We start from the raw sequence: 18,214 nt of genomic DNA on the forward strand, positions 1-18,214 counted from the left end.
TCATCTGCCACTGAACTCATTAGCGCGTATTTTGAAGGATATAATAGTTTGATCATCTAGATTATGGACTTTTTGTTGTTGTTGGTTTGTTTTGTTTTAAGATGGCGTCTGGTGAGATGCCAGACTGAGATGGGGCGAGCTTTTTCCTAAGTCAAATTCTTTTTAAGTGTAATGCAGTGAATTTGACTTTATATTCTTTATAAATGCCGGTGGCAAATACTACCAATAAAACCAGCTCCGGAGATACAGGTAGTCACTGTGGGGCTGAACTGGTTCCTTTCTTGTTTTTATAAAAACAGCGCTAAGGGTCCTGCAATGTCGTATGTCCAAACATTGTTTCAGATTCTTGATAAAGAAAATTGGAAGGAAAATCAGGATATCGCATTGAGTCTCATGGTGTTTACTGAGCATTTGGGTTGGGTCTTAGTTTTTCTTCTGCTGCTGTGCCAAGACACCATGACCAAAGCAGCTCAGAAAGGGAAGCATTTAGCTGGAGGCTGGCTGACAGTTTCAGAGGGTGGGTCCACGATCATCATGGTGGCCGGCAGGCAGGGTGCTGGGGAAGTAGCTGAGAGACTGCTTCTGATTCTCAAGTTGGAGGGGAAGAGAGAGGGATTCTAGGCCTGACTTGAGCTCTTGAAATCTCAAAGTCTGCCCCCAGCAACACACTTCCTCCAACAAGGCCACGTCTCCTAATCCTTCCTCAACAGTCCACTCGCTGGGAACCAAACGTCCAAATGTATGGGCCTATAAGGGCTGTTCTCGTTCAAACATCACAGGTTTGTTATCACTAAAGATCATAGTCTCAGTTCATTTTACTGTGTAGCAAAGGAGGAAAGCCCCAGAAAAGGCAAAGAGTAGTGATGGGGGCTGAGGGCCCCACACTTCACACAGCAGTTGTCAATTTGTTGGGATCCTTCTTATGAAATTTATTGTTCAAGCTCTTTGATAGTCACAGATAGTTTAGATTAACCTCTAAAGCCTGGCCTAGTCTGTGAATTGGGGTGTTCTTGTTTTTATCAGTCATAAATGATAATGAAAAATAATTTCTCTAGTATTCTTTCAAGTTGATTTGATATTTAGAAAATACAGATCTGGGAATCTGGTGAGTAAAGACTAGAGTTGAGGAGTCCAGACAGCTCTTAAACTAACTTTCCTAAATCTGATTTAGTCAAAGAGCAAAATTTTAGTGGTATTTCCCCAAAGTACACTGCCAGATAAAATCTGCATCTTAACGCACGCCACAGCGCTTGAGGCCAGACATTGCCACCACCTTCGTGTAGCGCTCACAGCTCTAGTGCGTTGCTCATCCGTGTCTGGATAACACAAAACACACATACAGAAATGGTGCCCTTTCTACTCTCTCAAGGTTGGGATGACAGTGCTGGCAAATACACGAACAAGGTCATATTCTTAATGCCTTTTTGCCCCCTTTTGTTGAGACAGGATTTCTCTGTAGCTTTGGAGCCTATCCTGTAACCAGGCTGGCTTCAAACTCACAGAGATCCACCTGCTTCTGTCTCCCAAGAGCTGGGATTAAAGGCATGGGCCACTACCACTCACTTCAAAGCCATATTCTTATTCAAAATACATGGTAAAACCAACTACATTTGTATAAAGTAGCATTTAGAGGAGAATAACTCACGTATTTGACTTGTCTTTGTTGTTTTGGTAGCTGGTTACAGATAACTCCCAGAAAAGTCACTACTGTGTTCTGAGATAATCACATTCCCAGGTGAAATCCTGAGCTCTAGAACACATGCAGCCACTGTCTCTTTGATAATAATACACAGTCACCCATCTGTAGAATTTCCCTTCCTAGGTCAGCTTCCTGGATGTGTCCAGCAGTCACGAACGGTGATCTGCCTCTCCCTGTGAGCCACACCACTGCTGCTCACTGGCCTTGGCCACTTGGCCTGGCTGTCACCCCAGTATTGCTCCTTCAAGATCTGATAGCAAACCGCCCACCAACCATTCTGACTTAAGGGGAATGCTCCCAGAACCCTAAGGGATTGCACAGCTCTAGAGATCCAGTTTCTTTTCTCAATCATCTGGTTTATGTCTTTTCCTTCTCACAATTTAAGAGTGAAAGGCTGTGCCCATTTCCATTGTTTCCAAATGTATCACGCAGCTTCAGTTTACAGAAATCGGAGCTATTTTGAACTTGATGCCCTAAGTTTTGGGACACTCACTCCTAGCACCCACCCATGCTGTGTATTTCAGTGTAAGGCACTAAGAGAGGAATCAGGCTGGGAAAGGAGATGAAGGATTCTGATAAAGCTGGCACAGGTGCTGGGAAGCAAACTCTGGTCCTCTGTATGCACTTACCCACGCACCCATCCTTCCAGCCCCAGAATTTGGGCGTTACTCTTCTAATTGAAGCATGATTAGACATTTAATTCAACCTGACCACTTTTCAATTGTCCTGTCTGGAGAGGAAGGGGCATTATTTCCTAGGGATTAGATAAACTGTTCTCCCTTTATCTCTATAGAGTCAGAATGAAGTATAATAATAAAACCGAGGTGCTGGTGTGGAAATCTTTTGCAATCATTTTGGAACAATGTATGCAGTATTTTTTTTAAAGGCTTTAAAGCTTCACGGGAAAATACTTTTAATAAAAATAAAATCACCCTGTTTCCTATCATCAGAGAGCAAGCATGGAAGTTTTGAGATCCTTAAATATAAGAAAGACTTAAGATTGTTCTGTGTCTATAATACACATGTTAAAATAATCACTCCTTAAACTGTTTTCTGTATTTTATGTATTTTATTGTTAGCAAAAACTCTGTACTTTGTAAGAATGGAAATTTGAGTTGCCTGAGAAATTTATTTGGTCAATAGACACAGTAAATCATTTGACATGAGAAACAATAAGAAAGAGTGGTAGAAAACTATGTTTGTCTTGGTGTGCTTTCCAGGTAGCCCAGGGCTCAGTGTTGACTCTTCCCCTGCTCTCCTGGACCTTTCTGTTAGTTCTTGAGAAACTGAACAGTGCCTTAAATATTGTCAAACCCTCATTCCTACATGGAAGATGGTTGCAAGAATTTATTATCTCATTGAACTAATATTATTATGAGAGCCAGGTGAGAGGACTTTCATTCACAGTTTAGTTTATTGTTCAAGATCGTTGAAAGGGATCAAATATTTGCTGCAGGACCAGAAAGCAGGCTCCTTCCCCTTTCTCTTCCCTGTTGCATTGCAAGAAAATCTTTTCTTCCATTTTCCTTTGCAGCAATGACGCTGTGCATAGCTTCTTTCTTGATAGCCGAGAAAGTGCGTGGGCTAACATTGCACTATAGCTGCTGTAGCCACTTCCTCCTGCTTTATTGCCAAGCACTGGCCAACACGACATTCTTTTAACTTTTACTTTTTTCAGTATTGAGGACTGAACCCAGGGTGCTAAGCTTCGGCCATGGATCTACCCCTCATATGTACCGTTTTCCCTCTCTTCTAATTTAAGGGCCCCATAAGTTGTCCCGGCTGGCCTTGACATCACTTTGTAGCTCACGCAGGCTTTGAATTTTCAATCCTCCTGCGTCTGTCTCTGGAATTACAGGCCTGTCGCACCAGACGACTCAGTCACTTAATTCGATGAATCTATTATCTGAATTTCTGTTATTTATTTCACCCAAATAGGCATTTTGTCCCTTATCAAATTCTTCTGATGGGAGGAATTGAAATATTCTGAACCAAGATAAGAACTGTGTAGATATAGCAAGGTCAGCCATATGCATATGCTGTAATAAAGTGACAGAGTCTTAGATAATTGTCATTGTCTCCTCAAAGTTCAACAGGGTGACTTGTGACCTTACTGATAAGACAGCACTTTTACAGCGTGGGCTTGACATGATACCACGTGGCAATCATTTCTGAATGACTGACTTCCTCTTTCCTGTGGAAGTGAGAGCCTGGCTGGAGAGTCTGCAAGTGGGGTGATGTCATTCCAAGACAGCGACTAGCAGGGGAGCAGTAAAACTTTGCCCCCAAAGTCTACTTCTGAGTCAACAAGTTCATGTAAACATTAAACTAGATAAACTGCTATAAAAACTGATCTAGAACGACAGGTTTCAGCTCTGTCGTTTACCTGCACCTCATGTTATAATATTGATTCCATCTTATCAGTATTAGTAAGGAACTCATAGTAAGATGGCAGGCTTCAGTCCTTTTGAGCCAAAAATTAATCTACCCCAAGATATTAATGGCCAAATTTCTTCTTTAATGGTTATGCTCCTTTATATTTGTTTCATAATGGCATAGTTTTTAAGTCTAAAACAACAGACAGTAACTCCAAGTTTATGTCAGCTTCCTGCTATCTCTCGTGATTAGAATTTTTTGAGCCTATGTTTTAAAAGGGTTTCATGATTCATCCGCTCATATTCCTTTAACATTTATTTTATGACTAGTGTTTGTTTAATGTCATGAAGAAATTGCTTCTGTAGAATGAAGACCTTTCTCCCTAAGGTGGAGGACATCTGAATACGGTGTTAATATTGTTTGCCCAGAGCCATTAATGATTTTAAAATGACCTTATAAGGAAACCATTGTTCAGATAACTATAGTACTCTGCCATCAACAAGGGGAGAGGAAGCCATTAAAAGAACTTTAGTTTTAGAAAGTCCATGTTTCTACTAATCATGAAACAATACAACCTTATGACTAAAGTGAAAATGTGTTCATATCTGTATGCCATGGACTCCATGTAAATACAGTTAAATGACGTCCTCGGCTTTAGATACTCTAGAAATTAAATGCTAGTGTTCTGTCACAATGAATAAGCTATGAAGCAAACCACTAACAAAAAATAAAATGTAATGATAGCATTTGTGTAGATGAGGCAATGAGCTATTTAGAAACTTCCTGGGTGGGGGTACCATAAGCACCACAGTTGACTTGCGATGCTCACTGTCTGCCCTGGAGCTCTGGGGCTGGACAATGGCCTGTTTGTCATAGGGTGAATTTTTCTCTTTAGTCCTCACTCACTCTTGATAGCATAACTTTTTATTAGTTTAGAAGTTACATAGTCAAATAGATGCATTTACTCTGAAGGAGGCAGTAACTGCCACCATGAACACCCTTCACATGTGAGAGGCATCTTCTATGGACCTCCTAGGAAGAGCTGCCTCGGGAAGAAGTTCTGGGATATGGATATATTTCTTACACTCTCCTTTGGGCACTGTCCCCACAAAACCTGGCTCAGAGGGAAGGGCGGTTACGATCTGGAGGATACTCCTGAAGGCACACATAGGGGTCAAGTGAGACCTTGTCACTTATCAGTGATTTATGGAGCAGGCCCCAGGCCTTAGTTCCAGAAAGACACCGGAGAAGCAGTGTGGAGCACATTTGGGAACTGGCCCAGGGAAGGCTGAGGTGACTACAAGATTTATGCAGCAAGTCTACCCTTCATTGGCTCAGGGTCAGTCCTTGGATGTTTGTTGCTCAGAATCAACAGCAAGCTTGTGCACATGCGCGTTCTGTAGCTGGTGACACTGTCTGGAAGAGAAAAGGCTTTCACATTTCAGACACAGTCTCCTGATGACCTCCAAGGCAGGGCAAGGATGGCCTGGTGGGGCCACTGCAGCACTTGCTATGTGCCCACTTTATAGAAGGGAAAAGTGAGTCATTCAGAGGCTGTGTGAAAACAAGAATAGGTGCTGGGGAACCTTCCAGAGCAAACATGCTTCTCTGTCTAATTAACTAAGTAATTTCTGAGAAGACTTCAGGCGACTGGCCTCAAACTTGCAGTGATTCTCTTCCCTCAGTTCCTCAAATGCTGAGAAGACCTGAGACCCCTTGCCCAACTTAGGTTATCCATTCTAAACTGTCCAGAATGTCAGAAACCCTGGAGTTTTCTATAACTCAAAACCCTTCGGCAGACTACTTTGATAAATTGATCATATTTTGTGTCTTCTCTGTTCTCATTCATAGTCTTGATAGCAGGATGTTTGCCATGGGTAGACCAGATGGTTACTCTGTCTCAGGTCCCTTACTGTCTCTGTCCAGCTGCTCCATCTCCCTGGAAGCATTAGATTCAGCATCATTGGGATAGGCATTGTCTTAGGAAGAAACTACATTCTTTTAAGCCTAGTACAAAAGGTGTGAAGATACTTTCATCCTATCCCAGTGCATGCAAACCACGCCGGGTGTGTGCAATTAAATTTTTGTGCTTAGAATTTTTCTGGATTATGTCAACATAGGAGATTTTGTCATTAAAACAGAAGCTGGCCTAATCTAGCTAAATGTTACTTATAAGCCAGAGTTCTTTATCTTCTTTTGAAGGGATGAATGATAAAAACTATTTGCATACATGGAAAGGAAGGGAACAAAGCAATATCTGTGGAGGTTCTGCTGATGCTCCACCTGAGGGACACTTGTGTACATGGAAAGGAAGGGAACAAAGCAATATCTGTGGAGGTTCTGCTGATGCTCCACCTGAGGGACACTTGTGTAGATTTTTCTCTGCCCACAGGAAGAAACTGGGGAGGGGGGAGCAGTCTTCTTTTCCCCCACTCCTCCTCTCATCAAGCTTGAGACCTCTTCCCAGCAACCCTCTCCAGATTTACTGAAAACAAGGAAGTGGTTGCTGGGGAAAGAGGCTCAGGGATGTTACAGAGTAGAAAAGCTTTGGGGACAGGCCACTGGTCTTTTGAAGACCAGCTGCTTTTTAAACAATTTTGAATCTCAGAATCCACATGATCGCTTTAGATATATCTGGAGTTAAATTAGGTCAAAGGGTTGGTTCATTCTTTTCTCCTATTTGCTGAAATGTGAAATAACTGCCTGACCATGTGAACATCTTTTTCTACAGACTCATCTAGGAGTCCCTGCCCATGCTGTCACTCAGCAGTGACCAGGGAAACCCACTTACATCCCTGCATTGAAAGCTGACTGAGTGCAGGCCCACAGCTAAATTGTTAAGAATCATAGTTCCCCACATCCCCCACCTTCCATGGAACTGGTTGGTACACCTCAGGCACTCCCAGAGTAAATCTTGCCTAACTGATATCTCTTGCTTCACTAAAATAAAGTCCTATGTGCAAGTCTGTGGGAGGAGATAAGAGTTTAACACATGGGAGGAGAGGAGAATTTGTTTTATAACCAGGTTGTAGTGGCATTGTACACACCATAAATACAGAGATAGCTCAAAGGGAAGAGATAACTGCTCTGTTCTTTTGTCAGGGCGTGGTCAACCACTGCCCTGCTGCTCACATGGCTTCTCTGTTGTGCTGAGAGAGGGATAAACAGACTCATCTTCACCTTGTCATTTTATATCTAAAATATAAGATTTGAGAAGTTGATGGGCTATGGCCAAGTTGGTAGGGTGCTTTCCTGGCATTGAGGAAGCTCTGCTTTTGTTCCCTACATCACTTAACCTAAACTGGGTGGTACATACCTGTAGTCCCAGCACCTGGGCGGTGGAAGCAGAAAGATCGCAAGTTCAAGGTCATCTTTGGCTAAACAGTAAATTTGAGGTCAGCTTGAGACATATGAGAGAGACTTTGCCTCTAGTTAGTTAAAAAAAATCAACAAGACATCCTGTTTTGACATGCAATCTGCTTAGGAAAATCATTAGACTAAGATGAAGAATAACAAGAAAATATAAGTTCATGAGAAGATAGTTAAAGTTCATGGTGAAGCCATTATGAAAAGGATTCGAGCTGGGTGAGGTAATTGATCCCAGTTCCTGTACACTGAGGCAGGCAGCTCTCTGCACACTAGCTAGGGCTACATGGTGAAGACCCTGCCTTAAGAAAACACACTCAAGTAGGAATGTGCAGGGCCATATAGCCAGGGTAACAGCCCACATTTGAAGGGCTTAGCTTTTGTGCTCACAGTGTGCCAGGAATATCAACCATCATGTCACATACATTTTTGATTAATCACATTAAGTGATATCCATCAACACACCATTTTAAGTGCAGAAGCAAGTTCAGGGGGCCTTGCAAAAGCTCCTTGTAGCTCAGCTTTCCTAACCCCGCAGAATGAATGGTCAATAAAAAGGCAAATGTTGGCAGTATCTCTTCAAGAACTTCACAGAGAGAGGTGTTCAAAGTGGACTTGAGGTCTTACAGGAGAACAGGAGAATGATTAGTCGTGTCCAGAAAGGGTGGAATTTCCCTGCTATTTGCTTTCGAGCAGCTTCCAGACCACTAGTGTGCTTGTCCAGGGAAGGTGGTGGGCAAAGCAAGCATCAGAATGCTTAGCTGAGCTGTCCTGGTGGTGGAGATGGGTGATTGACAGCACTGATAGCCCGAGTCCCTAGATCACATCATCAGAAGGGCCAGCAGAACTTAGGTTCTGCAGAGACAGTGATAGGGTAAGGCATTGACTCACTTGTCTGCCCTCAGACGTTGAGATTCTCTTTTCTAACTGCCCAGATTGTTCCGATACACAAGTGGTGATAGCAATTGGTGGATCTGAATATGTGGGTGCTCTGATTGCAAAGAAAAAAAAATCAAATGTTGGCTTCCTGTCTTATACATTTTAACAGTTTTTGAGCTTCTTTTCCACACAATAGCTCCTGCACTAACTTTCTGTATAGGACCTCCTATTATCAATGCCAGTGGCGTATGAGTTAGCTCTCCTGGAAGTCTTGAAATCACACCTTTTACGTATGGACGCTGGAACAACACTGAGTACTAGACCAACATCCAGCTTCTCCAGGCATTTCTTAGACCTCCCAGACTCTCATGGTCCACACGGCTTCTTCAAGATCTACGCCATCATTTAAGTTTAATTTAAATAAGCTGAAAGGAAGCACAGAGTTTAACTCAGTTAGTTGCAGTAACCACACTCCATGGGATCCGTAGTGACACATGGCTGGTGACAAGAGCTTGCAGCAACACTGCTGGGGGGGGGGGGGCATCCTTGCAGTGAGCGCTAGTGGGTAGCCTGTGCTAGATCGCTTCATGATGCTCCAGTCGCATCATCCTTCCCATCATCCCACACGTGTCCCGCATTCTTCACTCCGGAATGCCTCCAGTCACAACGTAAGACAAAGACTTTCCATGTATCTGATACTGCAATAAAGGACAAAGGGTATTGAAGAAGCTGGTAAGCTCAGAGCTGAGAGCAAGCGTTGGGATCTCATGTCCAGGGGAGAGGCAGCTGCCACAGGAGGCCACGGCCCTTCCTCAGAATTCCCCATGTTTATTTCTCTAGGCATCTTCCCTATTATCAAATATTTGTCTTACCTAAGGCACCAAATGTGCTGCAGCAAGTAAATACGGCAGAGGAGCTGCCTTCGCTTTCATTATTGGTTTCTATGCTCTGTGTGCTGTGATCTTCTGATTGGTTTTCCTTGAGGTGGAGGAACACGGATGCAAACATTACCGAGGATTAAAATGCTCCCTCATTGAAGCCTTCTTAGAGCTTCCTCAGCTGGCTGTGAAAGCCTAAGGAAAGGCACGCATACTAACGAGATGAAGATGCTGTGGGATGCTTCTTTTCCATGCAAGGAACCTTTAGTGTGGTCATGGCACTGGCAATGACGACCAGGCAGTTCTGAGGCAGGAGACTGTCTATCTGAAGCAGAGAGGGTTTGTCTACTCCGTTAGTTAATGTAAAAATCTTCTGTCTTATTTAGAACCGAGCTCTTGCTGAAGACAGAGAAGCAGCAGAAACAATGGTCAATTTTGATAGAGGAAAAACACTATATTTACATAGATCCCGACCTCTTGAACGTAGAAAGAGAGCCTCAGGTTGTAGAAAGTTTCTGGTACTTTGATTGATAGAACTGAGAAGAAATGCAAGCTACTCCCACTTCCTGCTCAGATGAGAGACTATTTCCAACAGCCGTCTTGATCTCAGGAGTTACTTTATTCTTCCCTGAAGACCCGAGGCTGCCAGGATACCTGGGGTGGCTTCTAAGTCTTTGCCTTAATGCGTCTTTGATAAATGCTTTCGGACAGTTAGCAACCCTTTCAGAATACTTGCTGTGCTTTGGTAACATGAGTGGCCCGAGATGTCTATGGGAGACCTGTAGTGACTAGGACATGATAATTATTCCACGTGAATACAGACACAGCTGCTTTGCTTGGAAGGAAAAGAAACAAAGAAAAACAAGAAAGATTTTTTTTTTGGTGTAGTAAAATTTTTAGTGTTTTGTTAAAGAAATATACTTGTTACTAAAATTCTGTGAAATACATATGAACATTTTGAGAGAAAAAAATTCATTCCAAGTATTGTTTTTTAATATCTTTCTACACATATTACTGTTTTAAGAGTTCATATTGTTGATAATGCTTATTAGCCTACCATTTTTACACGAAGTATGCTTATTTTCCTTCCCATGAGATAATTCCTAGATTTCTAGAGTCCTTCCCATCAGAGAGCGGCTGCTGACCACATTTCCTCATATCACAGATTGCTGATCCTCTCTATTTAGAGTTTTTATTTACCTTATTTTGGGACAGGGTCTGCTGTATCCCAGGCTGCCCTCAAACTCAAGGATGACCTTGAACTTTTTCTCTTTCTAAATTGTCTTTCCAGACAGGGTTTCTCTGTGTAGCCTTGGCTGTCCTGGAACTTGCACTGTAGATCAGGCTGGCCTGGAATTCACAGAGATCCTCCTGTCTCTGCCTCCCGAGTGTTGGCCTTAGAGTATGGGGTGGGTGATGCCCACATCTGGAAGAGTTCTGGGATCCCCATCTTGGTCTGGCTTGACAGGATAGTACTCACCTCTGAATTAACTGAAATGTTGCTACTTGTATTTAAGGAAGACAAAGTGAGACTTTGTTTTGGTGTTCATGTATATTTATGAAGGAACTATCACAATCAAATAGTGTGTGTGTGTGTGTGTGTGTGTGTGTGTGTGTGTGTGTAAAACTAGGACCCACTCTCTTGGAAAAATCTCATGTATGCATTCCTTTAACAAGTTACTGGGCTGTTCATTGGGTCTCTAGAACTTTTTCATCTTATACCTGCAATTTGGATCACACAACCAAAGAGTCACGTTTCTACCAGGCTCTGATCTCTGGAATCCACAACCCACCCCTGCTCCCATGAGTTCAAACACTTCAGATCCACATGTGAGTGGCAGCATGTCAGATCTTTCCTCCTGTGTCTGCCTGTTTCACTTAGCACAATGTCCTGCAGGTGCATATGTGCTTCAAAGGGCAGACTTCAAGTTCTATTCCTGAAGCACAGGGATAGTATGAAATAGGTGTGCTGGGAAGCTTGTGGAGAAAGAACGAGGTGAGGCTGGAAGCAGGAGGGAGCTGGCAGCAGAACTGTGGTGCACGGCGGGAAGGATGGGACCTTCTTTAGAGTCCACATGAAGAACCCCGTCCATGACCATGTGAACATTTAGTGTCAGAGTGGAGGGTGGGCTTTCCAGTTCAAGAAGAGGGGATGGAGCTATCCTTATGCAAACAGGGGAAGGAACATTGATGGTTGGGAATTTGCTGGATGGTGGTGATATTTTATAGAGAAGCAAGCTCTAAGGTCGAGGACCGCACAGGACTAAGGTGAGATTTTAGGGACAGACTCCAACAGTGCTCTTCTGTTCCCTTGCCCCGTTGTGCTGTCAGGACACCCTACTCCACACACAGAGGACTCGTGGGGCAGATGCCAACCTCACAGAACTGAAAATGAAGACATTTTATGCTTATGTTCAATCTTGCCTGGAATGAAACAGAAAAGTGCACGAGCAGTCTGTTTCAGAGATGAGGACGCGCAGGATAGCTGTTAGAGAGATGTAACTTAATTATTTTGTTCTTTCTAGGCAGAGTGTAGAATCCTTCAGGGACGGGCAAAGTGTTTGGAAACTCACTTTCTTTCCCCAGTGAGGTACTTGGTAAATGCTCCATTGTTGAACTGAGGCTTAAGACGACCCCCAGGGATACAGTAGCATATGCCACCGTTACCCTGGAGTTGGGCTGTTTTCAGAAAGTCATATTGGTTCAATTCCCAACTGTGTTAGCATCCTTCAAAGGGCTAATTAAGACACCTGGCTAAGGTGGGAATTGCTGTCTGGAAATTAAACAGACTCAGTGGGCCCAATGGGGGCCTTGCCGGGATTAGTTCTACCTTAACCAGAATTGTTGATTCCCAGTGGCTGTTTTGTTTGGGACAGATTTACAGGGGCTTCACGAGGAGACTGAGCGATTCTTCATTGCCACACTTGCTTTTATCAATCACAAATGCCTTTAAAAGGAGATTTTAATTTTTAAGTATTTTAATTTGGGGTATGATCCAACTTTTAGCAAAAAAAAAGAAACTCTATTGCAGCCTTTTAGACCATATAATAATTAAAATATTTTACTGCTCATAAACAATATATGCACATAAACAAAAGATGTCAGGTTCCCAGAGCCCAAGTCCCCAGGAGAATTTCCCAACCTTACACATGCTCTTGTAAGGTTTACGGACTTTGGTATTGTTTGGCATTCAGTGGCAGGTATCTCCATGCTGTGCTGATGTCTTCGTTGCTTTTCTATTGCCGTGACAAAGCGCCGTGACCAAGGCAACGTATAGGAGAATGTTTACTGAGCTCACGGCTCCAGAAGGTTCGAGTCCACGATGGCAGAGCAAAGGAGTGGCGAGAGGAACAGCTAAGAGCACCCATTTGTCACTAGCCACTTGTTGAATCTCTGTGGATACCTTTTGTCTCTTTTCTGAGTTCAAATTTAAATGTCTACTCTGACAATCACATTACTTAGAGTGAGTTTATTTAGGTCTGTCCTGTGTTATTTATGCCACTTACACTGATGAATTAAACTTCTTATATCTTGCAGCCTTAGTATAAACAAATGCAAAGCAGATTCAAATGATCAGTCTCCCGAAGAACGTACTTGAGCTTTCGGTTTGCATCACGCATACAAAGCATCGATAAATGTACTCATCCGTGCAGCTGATAGTTACTTGTAGATGATAAATACTGTGTCTCAGGTTTTGTTCCAGAAGTTGGAAGCACAGCACGAAACAAAGCTTGTTTGTGGTCCGTGTCTGTGCATTATCAGATGTGAAGTGTACTTGTGCTGTGGGTGTGGTGTGTGTACCTACAATCCCAGTGCCTTGACAAAAGAGTCTATCAAGACCCGCTTATGAAAGGAAGGAGCTATTTTCAGTTCGCACTTCGAGCTGCATTGAGTTGGGGAGTGTAGCACCTTGAGTGCTGATCCCAGCTAGCTTCTTTCTTGACAGTTTCAAGGCTCCAATCCAGGGAGTGGCCCCGCCCACATCTAGGGTAGATCTTCTCACCTCAGCCTAACCAACACAATGTCTCGCAGACATGCCCAGAGCCTATCACCTAGGCGATTCTAGATCAGGTTGAGATTAATTTACCATCACAATATTTTATCTCCAAACAATAATTCCAGTAATGAATTAGGAACTACAGATTACTTCTACACGCAGAGGCCATGGAAGAAATTCTGTCTGCTGTAGAACTGAGTTTAGGAACTCATTTTACTTAATCCCTGTTAGTCTGAATAAGAGGGGGTGCACCTAGGTTTTCACACGGGCTTTCTTGGAGTCCGTGTCAACAGCAGGGGCAGCATTTGCTCATCTCCTGCCACCTGCAGCTTTGACTCATGGGAAGAGGCCTGGGTTATAGAAACTGACAAGAAATTCCTGCCTCGGGTATTTTAACTGCGTGTGTTTTATAGTTGCTGTCTTTATGAATGTAAGGTGGTTCATTGTTTGTAAGATTCTTCACTGCCTTTTCCTGTGCTCCCCCTTTCCCAGGTCTTAGGGAAGAAGCCTGAACTCCCAGATGGGGACAACGATGACGACGCTGTGGCTGATTTAAGTAACAGGAAGATGGCGAAGCTCTACATGGTGAGTGCATGGGGGGTGGGGGTGGGGTGGGGGTGGAATTTTGAGTTCGGCTCCGGAGAGATGGTCCCTACTGTATGGTCCCTACTGTACGGTCCCTACTGTATGTAGTAGAGTGTGCATCTTGCCTTCATAGGGAAGCGTGGGGTGATTTTCCACATGCGTGTACTAAAATGTTCACTTCTATACCTTCTTACTCTGTTCATTAATGATAAGAGTTCCTGCTGTAACTTACACAATAGGGTATAGGTACCTCCTTGTTTGTTAGATTTTGATATAGTATAGCTGTTAAAATGTCTCCTTTGAAGAATAAAACATTTTGTAAGGTTTTTCTTATAAACGCTCCATGGGATTGTAACACCTTCATCTTCAGACTATCCTTTCGGTACAAGGAGTGCTTTCTTTGTCCCAATCAGTCAGCTGAAAGGAACCAGGGTGGAGCCTGTCCTAAACCAGGCCCCGATTGACCTAGTGACTGCGTAGGACACAGTCCTCTGAGTTTTCTAATCTGAAGGGGGTGGTGGGAGGGGGAGGGAGGAGGACAGAAAGGAGGAGGAGGAAAGAAAGTGGTCCTATTTGTCGATTGCTCAGGTTTCTTCCGACAATAGAATTTTGAATCCACTCTTGGTAAAAAGCCACAGAGCTCGGCAGGGAAGGGGACTGCGAGGATGAGAATCATCTGTGCCCTTCCCCCTCTTACAATTTCCTAAAAGTGGTTTGGAGCAGGTGGCAACCTCCCTGCACAATTTAGGGATTTTTCTCCTCTTCATCAAGAAGAAAAACTGCATTTGGCAGTCTCTAAGGAACTTTCTTTCTTCCTTCCTTCCTTCCTTTCTTCCTTTTTGAGACTGGGTCTCTCTGTACAGTTCTGGATCTCACTCTGTAGACCAAGGTGGTCTTGAACTCACAGAGAGTCATCTGCCTTAGCCTCTGCAGTGCTGGAATTAAAGGTGTGTGCCACCACACCTGACACCTTTAAGGAACTTTCTAGCTTACTAACGTCAAAGTTCTGAATGAAGATAAATTACTAATTTATGAAGCAGAACTTCCTTTTTATAATGGGAAAGTGGCTTCTTTCCTTCCTTGGTGAGCAAGGAAAATATGATTTGATAATCATGTCTGCTAAACACTGATAATTTTAACACGGTCCGTACAGACATTGTTGACTAAATAGTTTGTGGCTTCATTACTCTTTTTACAAACAGATTTCATTTATTCCCCACTGTTGATCAAAACTCCTATCTTGAATAGCGTTATGTATGAATGAATTTCAACTTAAGAAAGTATTAATCTTGAGCTATGGCTCCCTCTAGTGGGGCTATTGTGTAGTGGGCATTGTAAGCTGTGTCATCTTGGAAAACATTTGGGAATAGCTAAGACTGGGGAGCCAATCACTGCGGGTACTTTCTAAATACACAGAATGCAAACTCCCCTTGCAGCTGTAAAACTTGGTTACTGAATGAATCTCGGTCTGGAGCCTTCACATCCAACAAACATACAACTGATCATCCTGCAGCCCACAACTGACTGTAAAACCCTGTGCGTGGCAATGGTTCCTAAAGAAATGCCACCTTCAACTTTGTACAACCACCTCCAAAGCCTCCATAAAAGCTTTATCTCCGCCTGTGACAGCAAACAATTTGCCTTGATGGTTCTCTCAAAGCGAAGTTGAATTTCAGGACTGAGATGGAAAAATCTACTAGTGTTCCTCCGTGCGGCCACTGCCGCCTGCTAGGGACCCAGTGACAGAAGCCTAAGCGAGTTTATGCTCAGCTTTGTGTGGGCCGCAATGAGTGTAGCATCATCACCTCTTGGAAAGTTTGCTCCAAAATTTAAAATAAATGATCATGGAACAAAAGGGCTCAGGGAACTTGGTATACACTAGCATTGTGAGAGCCTCACACAGTACGATTATCAACAAGGTTTTCCATGTTTTAGACAGTGTCAAAGTTTAACTTTCTGTTAGTAGTTCTTCTGCCTCTAAGAATCTTTTTACAAAAGTGTTTGGGATACAGTTGGGCACAGGGATGCTCTGTCTCTTTGTCTTGAGGCTATATATCATAAGGCTCATGTTCTTAAAATGCGCAGTCCATGCTCACTGCACTCACAGAGTGGGTAGCTATCACCACAGCAGATTTAGAACGTTTGTTTTCTCCCAAAAAGAGATCATTTGGTTTTCCTGGTAGGTTTCCGACGCAAGTGGATCCATGAAAGTGACCCTGGTGGCTGAAGAAAATCCCTTCTCCATGGCAATGCTCCTTTCTGAAGAATGCTTCATCTTAGACCATGGTACCGCCAAACAAATTTTTGTGTGGAAAGGTAAGAGAAGCCCTTGCTCTGCTTGCCGTATTTCGTGCTCACACGGACGCTCTTCTTCCAGGAGGGGGGAGGAAATGTCCTGATTTTTAAAGAAAAAGCCCTCCTCTGGAGATACAGTTTGTAAATATCTCACCTAAGATGCAGCCAGTGGTCAAACTTTCGGAACTATTCAGCAAAGGTTAGGGAGCTAAGGAAAGCATTTGAGTAACAGAAGTTAAGTATGCCATCAATTACTGTGATATTAAATGTATTTAATACACCAGGGAATGTCACCATTCTCCCATTGCTATATATAAATTAAATGATAACTACATGTATTTTTGGTATGTAAGTATTTCTTAATCATATAGTGTATTCCCATCTGAGGAGAAACAAGCCTGGCCCTGCTTGGATTCTGAGATCAGATGAGATTGGGCATGTTCGGGGTGGTATGGCCATGTACAGGGTAGCGTAGTCCCCGTCTGTAATTATATCTCTTTATTTATTTATTTATTTATTTATTTATTTTTTATTTATTTTTATTTTAGGTAAAAATGCTAACCCTCAGGAGAGGAAGACTGCAATGAAGACAGCCGAGGAGTTTCTACAGAAAATGAATTATTCTACCAATACTCAAGTATGTGTGGGAAGCAATCACCAGAAAACCCTTTAAAACTTGAGAGGCATGTGGTTGCCACAAAGCTCGTGGAAAGTTTGTTTCAAAGTAGTGTGTGTGCATAAGTGCGCATGCGTGTGTGCCCGCGTGTGCATGTGTGTGCATGTATGTCTGCGTGTGCGTGCGTGTGCGTGCGTCTGTGTGTGTGCGTCTGTGCTTGTGTGTCTGTAGTCCTTCTCCACTTGAGCATGTGTTGCCTTGTGTCATGTCCCCAGCGGTCTTTTTGTGAGGAGCATTATGCAGACAGTGGTGATCAGATAGTAGGGCTACCCAGAGCAGGAGATGTGGTTGGGAGAGCGCATGCCCAGCGTGTGAAAGCCTGGACTCCAGTTCCATTGCTGCCTGACACTGGCTGTGTGGTGGAGCACATCTGTAATTCCAGCCCTCAGGAGGTGCGAGCATGGAGATCACTTTCAAGACCATTCTCAGCAACAGAGAGAGTTTGAGACCAACTTGAGTTGCATGAAACTCTGTCTCAAGAAAAAAAAAATAATAACTTCCATAAAGACCCTTAGCCGTTCCTTAGACCATTGTGAGGAATTGGGTCACACCTCATCAGGTTTGGTTTCCTCCAGATCAGCTCAGATGTCCACTAGCTAGCTACTCCTTTTCTCCATATTTACCCTGGCACAAATCATACAGTGAGATCATTTCTTCCTGGTCAACTCTTTGAGAACCTGACATGAACAAACATTTGTGCTTTGGTAACACGGGTAACCTTCCTCTCGTCTGTCACTCAGGTTCAGCAGCTGAACGGTCATCGTGAGAAAACCCTAGGTTGGGTGACTATAGTTGCACAGACTTACAGGGTTACGAGTGTAGTCATAGAAACAAGGACGGCATTTTCATTGCTTCCTTCTTTCTCCCGCCGTAGATATTTTTCTCTGTCTCTTGTTTTCCCTTGACTATTATTTTGAATTGCAGATTCAGGTCCTTCCTGAAGGCGGAGAAACGCCAATTTTCAAACAGTTCTTTAAGGACTGGAAAGATAGGGACCAGAGCGATGGCTTTGGGAAGGTCTACGTCACAGAGAAAGTGGCTCATGTACAGCAGATTCCATTCGATGCATCCAAACTGCACAGTTCCCCGCAGATGGCAGCCCAGCACAACATGGTGGACGACGGCTCTGGCACGGTGGAGGTATTTTCACGTCTGTCTATTTCTTTATGTTTGTGTTTTTATCAGGCTGGTGGAGGTATTTTCGCATCTGTCTGTCTCTTTCTGTTTGTGTTTTTTTCAGGCCTCTTTATGATAGTGTCTGGGAGGGGGAACATAGCTTTGGCAATCTTTGAACATTTTTAAAGGGTGAATTTTACTTAGTAAGGCAGGTGGTCCAAGACTGTGCACTGAGCGGTGGGAGCCACAGCCAGAGAGCTGTTGCTGGACGCCAGTTGTGTTTGCACAGGTGTACGCTGACGTTAAGGTGGTGGTGGGGGAGACAGCTTTTTCTACCAGAAAGTCCA

The 18,214-nt window shown here is 43.4% G+C and overlaps 1 protein-coding gene across 2 annotated transcripts in view; it reads left to right on the forward strand.

The window, feature by feature from the left end:
• Scin (scinderin) overlaps positions 1-18,214 on the forward strand; it is a 63,148-nt gene that overhangs the window by 27,248 nt on the left and 17,686 nt on the right. For both annotated transcript variants that reach the window (XM_041658367.1, XM_041658368.1), the window contains exons 5-8: positions 13,688-13,780; positions 15,964-16,096; positions 16,624-16,712; positions 17,676-17,891. In XM_041658367.1, coding sequence (XP_041514301.1) covers positions 13,688-13,780; positions 15,964-16,096; positions 16,624-16,712; positions 17,676-17,891 — 531 coding nt within the window. The remainder of the gene's footprint in view (positions 1-13,687; positions 13,781-15,963; positions 16,097-16,623; positions 16,713-17,675; positions 17,892-18,214) is intronic.

This window comes from Microtus oregoni, unplaced genomic scaffold (genome assembly GCF_018167655.1).
Source record: "Microtus oregoni isolate MIOR12 unplaced genomic scaffold, Mior012 000009F_ref0000495, whole genome shotgun sequence".
Lineage (NCBI taxonomy): Eukaryota > Metazoa > Chordata > Mammalia > Rodentia > Cricetidae > Microtus > Microtus oregoni.